This window comes from Palaemon carinicauda, chromosome 2, assembly GCF_036898095.1.
Source record: "Palaemon carinicauda isolate YSFRI2023 chromosome 2, ASM3689809v2, whole genome shotgun sequence".
Lineage (NCBI taxonomy): Eukaryota > Metazoa > Arthropoda > Malacostraca > Decapoda > Palaemonidae > Palaemon > Palaemon carinicauda.
This window is the reverse complement of record NC_090726.1, coordinates 44,517,946-44,532,945: the sequence shown is the minus strand read 5'-3', so window position 1 is coordinate 44,532,945 and position 15,000 is coordinate 44,517,946. Positions and strand designations below refer to the sequence as shown.

Genomic DNA, 15,000 nt, shown 5'->3' with positions numbered 1-15,000 from the left:
AGTCAATGTTTCTATTTAAATACAACAGCATCAAATGCAGGACAAAGGTCTCAGATATGTCTTTGTTCAAGTCTGGGGTTTGGCCAGTTTTCATCACCACGTTGGGCAATGTGGATTGGTGATAGTGGGAGATTTTATTCACTGACAACCGCTGGATTTAGGTAACCATGACAGTCAAGGTTTCTTTACAAATACAACAACAAATGCAGCCGTTTCTAGTACACTGCAGGACAAAGGTCTCAGACATGTCCTTATTCAAGTCTGGGGTTTGGTGAGTTTTCATTACCAAATTGCCCAATGTGGATTGGTGATAGTGGGAGATTTTAATCACTGACAACTGCTGGATTTAGGTAACCATGACAGACAAGTTTTTCTTTATAAATACAACAACAAATACAGCTGTTTACAGTCCACTGAAGTACAAAGGCCTCAAGACATATCCTTATTCAAGTCTGGGGCTTGGCCAATTTTCATTACTACGTTGGGCAATGTATTGAGACGGTAGTGGCAATGTGGATTGGTGATAGTGGGAGATTTTAATCACTGACAACAGCTGGGTTTAAGTGTCCATGACAATCTCAGTTTATATAAAAATACAACACCAATGCAGCCGTTTCTAGTACACTGCAGGACAAAGGTCTCAGACATGTCCTTATTCAAGTCTGGGGCTTGGCCAGTTTTCATCACTACGTTGGGCAATGTGGATTGGTGATGAGTGGGAAATTTTAGTCACTGACAACAGCTGGATTTAAGTGTCCATGACAATCACAGTTTATATAAAAAATACAACACCAATGCAGCCGTTTCTAGTCCACTGCAGGGCAAAGGCCTCAGACATCTCCTTATTCATGATTAAGGTTTGGGCAATTTTCATCACCACGTTGGCCACTGCGGATTGTTGATTGTGGGAGATTTTTGTCTAATCACACAGCAAACCAACCTAGTATGGGTGGCCCTGACTAGTACAGCCTTGCTGATCATGTCGATACGCAAACCACTCAGAAAGGGCTCTATTTTAATAATGAATTTATGGAAGAAAGTTTAATACAAAAATGTCGTTTGAGAGTTATACCAGCAGTTAGGCATTCGGAATCTTGTTTCAAATAAGTTAAAGTACTCTCTCTCTCTCTCTCTCTCTCTCTCTCTCTCTCTCTCTCTCTCCTCTCTCTCTCTCTCTCTCTCTCTCTCTCTCTCTCTCTATAGTAAGCAGATCAGTATTCGTGTACTTGTTTGGTTGACCTAAACTACCACGTGTGGATAATTTAGGAGAGGGAGGGACACTGTTCTTACTTCAAAAAATGCAGAATTCCCATGTATATGGCTTACGTGAACCGCAAGTTTACATTTCTTGAAGGTTCTCTCTCTCTCTCTCTCTCTCTCTCTCTCTCTCTCTCTCTCTCTCTCTCTCTCTCTCTCTCTCTCTCTCTCTCTGTGTGTTCACAAGCCTTAACACTTGGTTTTAGATTTAGATTTTCATTCCATGATTTTTGAGACTTAGTGTCTCGATTGTCAAGCTCCTGGAATTAAGGTATTTGTGTCGTCTTATCGACTACAATTTTTTGTTTATATGTATATATATATTATATTTACATATATATATGCATATATATGTATATATATATGTATATATATATATATATATGTATATATATATATATATATATGTATATATATATATATATATATATATTATATTTACATATATATTTATATATATACGATTCTGAAATTTCAAGTGGTCATTTCCAAACGATGTTTGTCTGAAGTCTGGATCAGTTTCAAGTAAATCTCTCTCTCTCTCTCTCTCTCTCTCTCTCTCTCTCTCTCTCTCTCTCTGTAAGGGCTGCTTGGGTAAAGGATTATCAAGTCTGTTCAAGTTTAGGTCACGCCCCCTTCCAACCCTTCCAAGGGGAAGTAAATGAAAACAAACTGTAGACATTCGAAAGACTTAATATGTTAAGGCTTTCAAGAGAAAACTGAAGACTTTCCGAAAGTGCTTCGATTGTGTGGATTTGACAATAAAAGAGCAATATGCAATGTATGAAATGTTGAATGCTTTCGAACGAACATGATAAAACGAATGTAGAGGGCCTGTAGAGAGTAGGGTACTCCTCCTTATAGGACCAGAAAAAACAGCCCTGGGAGAGAGAGAGAGAGAGAGAGAGGAGAGAGAGAGAGAGAGAGAGAGAGAGAGAGAGAGAGAGAAATAAGACAGGAATGTTTCCTTATTTATAATGGATTTATTGTTTTTAATGCATAAACACTGGCCAGGGTGGGTGGCACATGAGGGGTACCAAGATTTATATAGGAATATATAAGCAAATCTTTACCTCATGGTTTTGTACACTTCTGTGATGTTAATTACCATTGCATACTCTAAATCATATTCAGTCCATTTGCGCACATATTCATGCATCAATTTATATATATATATATATATATATATATATATATATATATATATATATATATATATATATATATATATATATATATATATATATATATAAAATTCATCAGCTGTTGCTAGTCCACTGTAGGACAAATGCCTCTGACATGTCCTTCCACACGCGTTTCCTTGTGGTCTTTCTATGCCAGTCTATCCTTGCAAATTTTCTCAGTTCGTCAATCCATCGTCTCATCTTCCTTACCCTGCTTTTGCAATCTCTAGGGACCCATTCTGTTATTCTTAATAACTATCTATTGTCTTTCATTCTCATTATATATATATATATATATATATATATATATTATATATATATATATATATATATATATGTGTGTGTGTGTGTGTGTGTGTGTGTGTATATATATATATACACATATATATACATACATACATACATATATAAACATATATATATATATATATATATATATATAATATATATATATATATATATATATATATATATATATATATATATTCAGTAAAATATGATCGCTCAATTCCAATAGATATATTTTATAACATTTCAGGCTGGCATGATTTCATTAAAACACAAAACTTGACATATAAAACAAAGGAAAATTGAAGTATATAAAATGCATCTAAAGCATTTCCTCCCACGCAATTCCACCTGCACTAAGACCTCGTCAATGTTGCTAAACTAACCAGTAACAATGCCTAGCAACTGCGCTATCCACGGCTGCAACAACCGGTACGAGATTTGCATAGGTACCGGGATACGCTTTTTCCGCTTTCCCCGGGACGAGGCTGTGCGGAGAGACTGGGTAAGCAAATGCAAGCGTTCGGAGGAGATCAATACGAAGTACGCGGCCGTCTGTTCCGAACACTTCACGGAGAAGGACTTCGTCGATGATCTGAAGTCGCGGCTGTTGATGGTGAAGCCTCCGACTAATAAGAGGCTGTTGAAGAGGTGCGCCGTGCCATCTGTCAGATTGCACGCAGGTAAATTGATGTTTTACTTTGGCGATGAGATGGAATGATTATTTTCTTGGGTAATAAATATGTTTTATGTGATTTAAGCCTTTTTTCGTTTGATGATAGGTTGAAATTATTATTTTTCTTGGGTGATAAACTTGTTTATGTGGAGGCTTAAACCTTTTTTCGTGTGATGATAGGTTAAAATTATTATTTTCTTAGGTGATAAACTTGTTTAGGTGGAGATTTAAGTCTTTTTTTCGTTTGATGATAGGTTGAAATTATTATTTTCTTGGGTGATAAACTTGTTTATGTGGAGGCTTAAACCTTTTTTCGTGTGATGATAGGTTGAAATTATTATTTTCTTTGGTTATAAACATGTTTATGTGATTTAAGCCTTTTTTCGTTTGATGATAGGTTGAAATTATTATTTTCTTGGGTAATAAACATGTTTGTGATTCAAGCCTTTTATCGTTTGATGATAGGTTGAAATTATTATTTTCTTTGGTTATAAACATGTTTATGTGATTTAAGCCTTTTTTCGTTTGATGATAGGTTGAAATTATTATTTTCTTGGGTAATAAACGTGTTTGTGATTCAAGCCTTTTATCGTTTGATGATAGGTTGAAATTATTATTTTCTTGGGTGATAAACTTGTTTATGTGGAGATTTAAAGGTTGAAATTATCATTTTCTTGGGTAATAAACATGTTTATGATATAAGCCTTTTTTCGTTTGATGATAGGTTGAAATTATTATTTTCTTGGGTAATAAATATGTTTTATGTGATTTAAGCCTTTTTTCGTTTGATGATAGGTTGAAATTATTATTTTCTTGGGTAATAAATATGTTTTATGTGATTTAAGCCTTTTTTCGTTTGATGATAGGTTGAAATTATTATTTTCTTGGGTGATAAACTTGTTTATGTGGAGATTTAAACCTTTTTTCGTTTGATGATAGGTTGAAATTATTATTTTCCGGGTGATAAACTTGTTAATGTGGAGATTTAAGTCTTTTTTTCGTTTGATGATAGGTTGAAATTATTATTTTCTTTGGTGATAAACTTGTTTATGTGGAGGCTTAAACCTTTTTCGTTTGATGGTATGTTGAAATTATTATTTTCTTGAGTGATAAACTTGTTTATGTGGAGACTTGAACCTTTTATTGTTTGATGATAGGTTGAAATTATTATTTTCTTGGGTGATAAACTTGTTAATGTGGAGATTTAAGTCTTTTTTTTCGTTTGATGATAGGTTGAAATTATTATTTTCTTTGGTGATAAACTTGTTTATGTGGAGGCTTAAACCTTTTTCGTTTGATGGTATGTTGAAATTATTATTTCTTGGGTGATAAACTTGTTTATGTGGAGAATTGAACCTTTTATTGTTTGATGATAGGTTGAAATTATTATTTTCTTGGGTGATAAACTTGTTTATGTGGAGATTTAAGTCTTTTTTTCGTTTGATGATAGGTTGAAGTTATTATTTTCTTTGGTGATAAACTTATTTATGTGGAGGCTTAAACCTTTTTCGTTTGATGATATGTTGAAATTATTATTTTCTTGGGTGATAAACTTGTTTATGTGGAGGCTTAAACCTTTTTTCGTGTGATGATAGGTTGAAATTATTATTTTCTTTGGTTATAAACATGTTTATGTGATTTAAGCCTTTTTTCGTTTGATGATAGGTTGAAATTATTATTTTCTTGGGTGATAAACTTGTTTATGTGGAGACTTGAACCTTTTTTTGTTTGATGATAGGTTGAAATTATTATATTTTGGGGTGATAAAAAAAAATTGTAAACGGAAATTTCAATTTTTCTCCTTTTGGCGATAAGGTGAAATGATTTTCTTGTGTAATAAATATGTTTATAGATGATAGGTTGAAATTATTATTTTCTTGGTTAAAAAAGGTTTGTGTGGAGTTTTCAACCTTTCTCGTTAAATGATAGGTTGGAATTATTATATTTTGGGGTAATAGAAAAAATTTATATGGAAATTTCAATCTTTTCCCTTTGGCGATAAGATGAAATTATTATTTTGTTGGTTAATAAAACAATTTTATATCGATATTTCACTTTTCATTTGGCAATTGGGTGGGATTATGATTTTCTTTGGGTAATAAAGAAAATTATCTGGAGATTTCAACCTTTTTCTTTTGGCGATTGGTTGAAATCATGATATTTTAGGGGTAATATAAAAATTTAAGCGGAGATTTCAACCTTTTTCGTTTGACGATAGGTTAAAATTATTATTTTCTTGGGCAATAAAAAATTGTAAGTTGAAATTTAAGCCTTTATCGTTCGGCGATAGGTTGAAATTATTATTTTTTGGGGTATTAAAAATTGTTTGACAATAAGATGAAATTATTTTCTTGGGCAAAGAAAGAAAATTTGATTGAGATTTCAACCTTTTTCGTTTGGCAATAGGTTCAAATCATAATTTTTTGGCCAATAAAAAATATTTGGAAAATTCAACCTTTCTAAGACCATTACAATCATTGGTTTATTAGTTTTATTATTTTGCAAGAGTAATTAAGACATTCTCTTGATTAAGAGAAGTGATTATTACCTCCGAAGTTTGCTACCAAGCAAGCATTTGTTCAGGTAATCTCCTAGTTTTAGGTTCCTTCTCATCCTTAAAGAGTATATATACACACACACACACACATATATATATATATATATATATATATATATATATATATATATATACATATATGCATGTTGGTTTCGACCCGGCCTTTCATTAGAAGGGGCCAGCGTTCGATCCCAAGTATGAGGTAGAAATTTATTTCTATTTAAACACGATGTTGTGTTGATATTTATCCATTTATATATATATATATATATATATATATATATATATATATATAATATATATATATATATTCATTCGGTCACGCTCAGCTCCCCCGTCTCTTGGGCAGGGGGAGAGAGGGAGTAGTCATACTGATGTGAGGGGATGCGCATGTGTGCATATCTCAATATTTAACCACCATTGATGACGGGTCGCGTACTCTAGTAGAAAATAAGAGAATTTAAATGATGTAAAGCCCTCCCTTCGAAAATGCTTATATACAATAGGCCTTACCGCAAGAATAGGCCTACCACCTAAAGATATCTCCCCTACCCCAAACTTTGACATGTCACTCATCACCCCCCCCCCCTGTCTTTGCACACCTGCCCCAGGTGTAGAGAGAGACCAACGGGATGTTCTACTTTCTACCTGGTTTGTCGAATAAACACAATAGGAGGTAGAAAGGAAAATATTGAATATTAATAATAATAATAATAATTTTAATAGTAATAATAATTTTAATAATAATTATAATAATGATAATAATAATTTTAATAATAATAATAATAGTAATGATAATAAGAATTTGGCAATCCAAACATAGACTGATTTATTTGATTGATTGATTGATTTAGTGTTTTCTGGCGTTGCTTAATGAGGAAGAGAAAACTTTAGCACATCTCATAAAATATAAATTGATTGATTTTAGAATAATACTAAAAGATGATATTGTAAGGATTTGAAAAAATATATCGTATACTAATTCCTTTAAAAAGGGATTGTAAATTCGCTTTAATATCGGTAATTATTTATTATTATTATTATTACTTGCTAAGCTACAACCTTAGTTGGAAAAGCAAGATGCTATAAGCCCAGGGGCCCCAAAATAGCGTAGTGAGGAAAGAAAACAAGAAAAAATATATTTTAAGAACAATGCCATTCAAATAAACATTTCGTATATAAACTATGAAAACTTTAACAAAACAAGAGGAAGAGAAACGAGATAAAATAGTGTGCCCGAGTGTACCCTCAAGCAAGAGAACTCTACCCCAAGACAGTGGAAGACCATGGTACAGACTATGGCACTACCCAAGACTAGAGAACAATAATTTGATTTTGGAGTGTCCTTCTCCTAGAAAAGCTGCTTACCATAGCTAAAGAGTCTCATCTACCCTTACCAAAGAGTCAAGTGCTCTTCGTATAGTGTTTTAAACTACTGGAAGCAAAATACTGTTTGTTTCTGCTCGCTAGATTTTTTTTTATTTTGTTAACGAGTTGTTGATATATGAATTAGCTTAGACTAATAAGATTGTATATAATAAGCCACGCTGATTTAGCATACCCAGATAATGTATTTGAGATTACGTAAATATTAGGTCAGGTTATTACATAATTATTTTTTTAAAATTCATTAAATTGATAAAACCATAAGCCTAATTAATCTCACGGAAAACTATTATTATTATTATTATTATTATTATTATTATTATTATTATTATTATAAGTATTAGCTGAGCTATGACCCTTGTTGGAAAAGCCGGATGCCTTAAACCCAAGGGACCTAACAGGAAAAATAGTCCAATGACGAAAGTAAATAAAGAAATAAACTACAAGAGTAGTACTGAACAATTAAAACATTTTATTATTAGGGTAATGGAAGTAGTACTGGTAAATTTTTGTTAATAAATACTAAATTACTATACAATATTGCAATGGTCAGGGGGCGGAATGAACGTGTTTTGTAAATAAATCTTAAAAGTTTCTATTTGCATTCTAGTAACATTAGTAAAAAAAAATAGGGAGGTACTCGGTAGAGTGCAGACCTCCGCCGCGGGAGCTTATTTCTTGACCTTAACCTTTTAATTGGCGTGGATATTTATGCACACAAATATGAACCAAATTTGAAGGCTCTGTGACAACGATGTCCAAACTAATGGCTGATTACGTGAATTGGACATTTTGCTTGACCATGACCTTGACCTTTGAACATGACCTTCAAGAATTTAATAATTTTCAGCTTTTTACATAACAGTTAATACCTGCAAGTTTCATTACTCTACGATTGAAATAGTGGCCAGGAAGCTGTTCACAAACAAACAGAAATAAGGGAGTAAAACATAACCTTCCAAATTTGTTGGCGGAGGTAAATATTCGTGGTCACATAGATGGCTTCCTAGCATTCGACATCCACCAGGGGACCAACTCTCAGTGGGTCCTGGACCGTACTGGGGTGGATGAATATTTTCGGCATTCTGTGCACTATAACGGGTTCAATGATCTCCAGAACCGGATGAGAACTAGAGAGTTTCATCTTAACTGTATGTCGTTGACTTTTCCTTGTCTAATATTTGATTTTCATATTCAGATAATGTTGATACTGTTCTCAATTTGTTTTAATTGTTCATTACTTCTCTTGGAGTTTGTTTATTTCCTTGTTTCTTTTCCTCATTGGGCTATTTTTCTTTGTTGGACCTCTGGGTCCCTATAGCATTCTGCTTTTCCAACTAGGGTTGTAGCTTAGTTAATAATAATAATAATAATAGTGATAATAAATTATGGATATTGAAGCTAAATAGCAGATAGTTTGTTGTAAAATTAGCTAAGTAAATTCATGAATGTTTGCAAACGAAAATCTATAATTTAGATATAGATAATAATGATCACATGGAAATATTGTTGAGATTATGCTTAGCATTTATGTCAAGAAGGTTTGTAACATTATACGATCTTTGGGGCAACCTTGGTTATCAATTCCGATATGACGTTTTGGAAATGGATACAAAGTAATTATACTTTTATACTTTATAATTATGTATGTACATATGATTATTACCTCCGCCAACGAGGTTGGAAGGAGCTTATGTTTTCGCCCCTGTTTGTGAACAGCTTCCTGGCTACATTTTTCATCATAGAGTAATGAAACTTGCAGGGATTAACTGTTATGTAAAAAGCTGGAAATTACTAAATTTTGGAAGGTCGACGTCAAAGGTCAAGGTCACGGTCAAGCAAACTGCACAATTCAAGTAATTAACCATAAGTGTCGACATCGTTATCACAGACTTCAAACTTGGTTCATATTTGAGTGCATGAAACTCCACGTCAGTGAATGCATGTTAAGGACGAGAAATAAGCTGCCGCGGCGGAGGTTTGCGCTCAATCATTCTTCAGGAGGACATAAAGCCTATTGATTTCGGTTGTTAAGGTAATCCTCCTTGCCTTGTCCCACTTTAATTGGCTTGCGACTTGAGAATTCTAGAACTTTGGCATTTGAGGTTCGTTTTTAAAGGGTACCGGTGTTGTGGTAATTCTGATGTTCATATTTCATTATTTAAATATATATATATATATATATATATATATATATATATGGATAAAGATGTGTCCAAGGCCTTTGTCTTGTAGTGGTCTAGTAACGACTGTATTTGTTGTATATCATATACAGTATTATATATATATATATATATATATATATATATATATGTATATATATGTGTACATATATGTATATATATACATATATATGTATATATATGTATATATATACATATATATGTATATATATGTATATATGTATATATATACATATATACATATATATGTATATGTATGTATATATATACATATATACATATATACATATATATATATATACTGTATATATACATATATAAATATATAAATACACACATATATATATATATATATATATATATATATATATCCGCATAACACATTATGTTATATGTAGAAATACTCTCAGTTTCGTCCTCCACTGGAACTCTTCATAATAAACGCTCTAATAGGAGTTCCAGTGGCGTTTATATATATATATATATATATATATATATATATATATACACGTCAAACTCAAATCTAGGAATAACAATGTGGATTTCGGATTATGTAAGATAACTTGACGTTGATTCTTTTTCTTGGTCATTTCTTATCTCATTATTATTATTATTATTATTATTATTATTATTATTAGGTAAGCTACAACCCTAGTTGGAAAAGCAGGATGCTACAAGCCAAGGGGCTCCAACAGGGAAAATAGCTCAGTGAGGAAAGGAAACAAGAAAATTTTAAGAACAATAACATTAAATAAATATTTCCTATATAAACTATAAAATTTTTTAACTAACCAGGAGGAAGAGAAATTAGATAGAATAGTGTGCCCGAGTGTACCCTTAAGCAAGAGAACTCTAACCTAAGACAGTGGAAAGACATGGTACAGAGGCTATGGCACTACCCAAGACTAGAGAACATGGTTTGATTCTGGAGTGTCCTAGAAGAGCTGCTTACCATAGCTAAAAGAGTCTCCTACCCTTACCAAGAGGAATATGGCCACTGAACAATCACAGTGCAGTAGTTAACCCCTTGAGGGAAGAATTGTACAACTGAATTTTTAATCGTGGGTCTTTCCATTCCGGAAATAAGTATCTAGACTCGAAACGTTTACGGGCGCTGGGATTTACGGTCTGAATATCTGTTATTAATATATCTTGTATTTTGTAATGATTAATTCGATGATACAGTGAAAAGTGGTAGGGAGATTAGTTATGGTTTTATTCATGCACAAATTATTATTATTATTATTACTTGCTAAGCTGCAACCCTAGTTGGAAAAGCAAGATGCTGTAAGCCCAAGGACTCCAACAGGGAAATTATTATTATTACTATTATTATTATTACTTGCTAAGCTATAACCCTAGTTGAAGATGCTATAATCCCAAGGACTCCAACAGGGAAATTATTATTATTATTATTACTTGCTAAGCTACAACCCTAGTTGGAAAAGCAAGATGCTATAAGCCTAAGGACTCCAAAGGGGAAAATAACATTTGAATAAGATTGTTGGTTTTGTTTACCACGATATACATCAGATGGAAGACCCAAGCCTACATGGCTGAGGACTATGATTCGCGAAGTAGGGGATGATGAATGGAGTAGTATTGAATTAAAAGCTCAACATAGAGACAACTGGCGAAATCTAACCGAGGTGGCCGATGTGGTAACATCCTTCCCTGACTGGTTAGTTTCTTTGGTCGCTGCAACTTCACCATCCTTGTGAGCTCAGGATGGGGGGTTTGGGGGAGCCTATAGGTCTATCTGCTGAGTCATCAGCAGCCACTGCCTAGCCCTCCTTGGTCCTAGCTTGGATGGAGAATGAGTTTGGGGACTGATCATATGTAATATGTTCAGTCTCTAGGTCATTGTCCTGCTTTATAGGACAATGTCACTGTCCCTCGCCTCTGGCATTCATGAGCGGCCTTTAAACTTGCTAACTGAGGATACTGTCCAGTATTATTCCAGAGGTTAAAAATAAGACAGGATGAAAGGTCGAGCTGATCCTCGCTAGGTATTGATTTGAGTTGTATATTTTCTCCAATCGATTCTTCGTAGATGGAGATGTTATGGTACTGTTACCAAACCTGGTGTACGGAATAGCGATAGTAATACCGAGATATATAATAGGGTCAAAATAGCATATGGATATTATAAAAGTTACATTTTTTTGTACTCTAGTTATGCCTTCAGACATTAAGGTCCTTTAAATATTCAAAGGACCTTGGAAGACATAAATTGCCAAGCCTTGAGTCCTATCTTTCCTCTGGGTTTGTCTACTCTGGTGGAAGTTCTTGGTCAATTGGCTCCTTGTACACCGGAAGCTCCCTCCCTTGACTTTGGAGGAGTTATCCTATGATCAGAAGCCACGCTGGGATGGGTCAGGGAGTTGGGGCGGAAATTGGGAATCCTATTCTGGTTCCATTTGACGAACTCCTTCCTGGTACCGAAGGTTTTTCCGTAGTGACTGATGTTATTGAAATACTGTTTTTTTTTCCGGAAATAGATGGATTGCAAATATGTATTCGTTGTATATATATGTATATATATATATATATATATAGTCACGCTCAGCAGCATTAACAGGCGTATACCTACTCGGTCTCTCCCCGTCCCTTGGGTAGAGGGGGTAGAGGAAGTAGGCATACTCTGGTAAGAGAGGTGTATTATCTAGATATTTAGTCGTAAATTTGACGGGTCGCGTACACTATATACTGTGTGTGTATATATATATATATATATATATATATTATATATATATATATATATATATATATATATATATATATATATATTATATATATATGTGTGTGTGTATAAATACACATATACATACACATGAAATAAAAGTACCGAGTATTAAACACTACATGTGTCAACAATCTCGAATAATAAATTTTATACATCAGAGTGTATGAAATGGTACTGAGATTACTCTCTCGTAATACGAAATGTACCTTGAAGTATGTAGAGTCAAATTTACCTCATGGACTACAGTCAATTCTTTTTAGCGAAGCAGAATTACACCTACTCGCAGGGGTGCCCTTTTAGCTCGGAAAAGTTTCCTGATCGCTGATTGGCTGGACGAGATAAATCTAACCAATTAGATAGCAAGAAATTTTTCCGAGCTAAAAAAGCACCGCTGCGAGTCAGTGCAAATGCGCCTCATTAAAAAAAATTGAGTATAGTATATCTCCGTTCCAAGCTAAAAGGGCACCGCTGCGAGTCAGTGCAAATGCGCCTCATTAAAAAAGATTGAGTATAGTATATCTCCGTTCCAAGCTAAAAGGGCACCGCTGCGAGTCAGTGCAAATGCGCCTCTTAAAAAAGATTGAGTATTGTATATCTCCGTTCCAAGCTAAAAAGGGCAACCGCTGCGAGTCAGTGCAAATGCGCCTCATTAAAAAAGATTGAGTATTGTATATCTCCGTTCCAAGCTAAAAGGGCACCGCTGCGAGTCAGTGCAAATGCGCCACATTAAAAAGATTGAGTATTGTATATCTCCGTTCCAAGCTAAAAGGGCACCGCTGCGAGTCAGTGCAAATGCGCCTCATTAAAAAGATTGAGTATAGTATATCTCCATTCCAAGCTAAAAGGGCACCGCTGCGAGTCAGTGCAAATGCGCCTCATTAAAAAAGATTGAGTATAGTATATCTCCATTCCAAGCTAAAAGGGCACCGCTGCGAGTCAGTGCAAATGCGCCTCATTAAAAAAGATTGAGTATAGTATATCTCCATTCCAAGCTAAAAGGGCACCGCTGCGAGTCAGTGCAAATGCGCCTCATTAAAAAGATTGAGTATAGTATATCTCCATTCCAAGCTAAAAGGGCACCGCTGCGAGTCAGTGCAAATGCGCCTCATTAAAAAAGATTGAGTATAGTATATCTCCATTCCCAAGCTAAAAGGGCACCGCTGCGAGTCAGTGCAAATGCGCCTCATTAAAAAAGATTGAGTATAGTATATCTCCATTCCAAGCTAAAAGGGCACCGCTGCGAGTCAGTGCAAATGCGCCTCATTAAAAAAGATTGAGTATAGTATATCTCCATTCCAAGCTAAAAGGGCACCGCTGCGAGTCAGTGTAAATGCGCCTCATTAAAAAAAATTGGAGTATAGTATATCTCCATTCCTTCAATAATTCAATGTTTATCTAGAAATAGATGAATATTTGAACGCATGAATGATGGTAGGGCCTATAAACTCGACCAAGCTTTGAGAGTGTGTTTCTCCACGGGACGCCCACTGGGACCTCCAAAATAGTTCACCGACCTCAGGAGGGCTAAAAGAGGCATCGGGTCTCACCTCCTCGGAGGATTCCCTGGGTCTTCTTCTTCTTCTTCTCCTTCTTCTTCTTCTTCTTCTTCTCCTTCTTCTTCTTTTTCTTCTTCTTCATCTTTTTTATCTAGTCCATATGGGCTCATGTCCCCCATTATACATGGCATATGTTATACGGATAATATATATATATATATATATATATATATATATATATATATATATATATATATATTATATATATATATATATATATATATATATATATATATATAGTGTAATGTATAGAAGTAGTTTTGCTTCTTTTTACTGCCATCTTGCACTATTATTGTAAGTCAAAATACAATTTTCTATATTTTGTAATGTACTCTCATACCTTGTGAGGGGTCGCTAGAGTTAATAAAATCTTTAAAAAATCCTTAAATCCAATCCCTCCCTTCCTTCTCTATTCTTCCGAACTCTAGCAGACCTGTACCCCCTCCTTCTTACCCCCCTCCCCTCCCCCCTAAGCCATGGGCGGTCAAGCGTTCGAAGAAGTATGGTTCAAGGAACTGAGTCTGTTGATCGACCCCTTCCAAGCTCTGATTCACTCCCCCCCCCCCTTCCTTTTTTTTTAGAAGTGATATTTGGCTTCTATGCTCCTCTGTTCATCCACTGGGTTGTCTCGAGTCAAGTAGTCCGTCTCTTTAGTTCTCGTTTCATCCATGGTATAAACTTTGAGGTTTTCGTATCGTCTCTCTCTCTCTCTCTCTCTCTCTCTCTCTCTCTCTCTCTCTCTCTCACTCTCTCTCTCTCTCTCATATTCTCAAGGTTTGTCATGGGTTTTAGGAATTTAGCATACTAAGAACAGTATATATAAGTGGTTAGTATTTAATAGAAGTAAAATACTTGGAAGACCGTGCTATATATATATATATATATATATATTATATATATATATATATATATATATATATATATATATGTATATGTGTGTGTGTCTACATAAATACTTCTCCACTTGGGAGAGGTTGTGACAGAGAGGTTTAACTATGTGCTATCTCGCCTAGTCCTTATATTAGGGGTAAGGTGGCGCTTGCCATGCCAGCCCTCACTCGGATGGTTGGTACGCGATTGGTAGGACCGTGTTTCATTGGATTCTATCATTGCTGAACAGAATATGACCTTGGGTCACAAAGAGGTAGGGGGGGGGGGTTATGAAGA

General features: G+C 34.5%; 1 protein-coding gene across 4 annotated transcripts in view; it reads left to right on the top strand.

Annotated features, from left to right (window-relative positions):
- LOC137624413 (serine-rich adhesin for platelets-like) overlaps nt 1-15,000 on the top strand; it is a 144,637-nt gene that overhangs the window by 5,814 nt on the left and 123,823 nt on the right. For 3 of the 4 annotated variants that reach the window (XM_068355178.1, XM_068355162.1, XM_068355170.1), the window contains exon 1: nt 3,109-3,412. The exons of the other annotated variant lie outside the window; for it this stretch is intronic. In XM_068355178.1, the coding sequence (XP_068211279.1) occupies nt 3,124-3,412 (289 nt within the window). In that variant the 5' untranslated portion in view covers nt 3,109-3,123. Of the gene's footprint in view, nt 1-3,108; nt 3,413-15,000 lie in introns of those variants that run through there. 4 annotated transcript variants of the gene reach the window in all.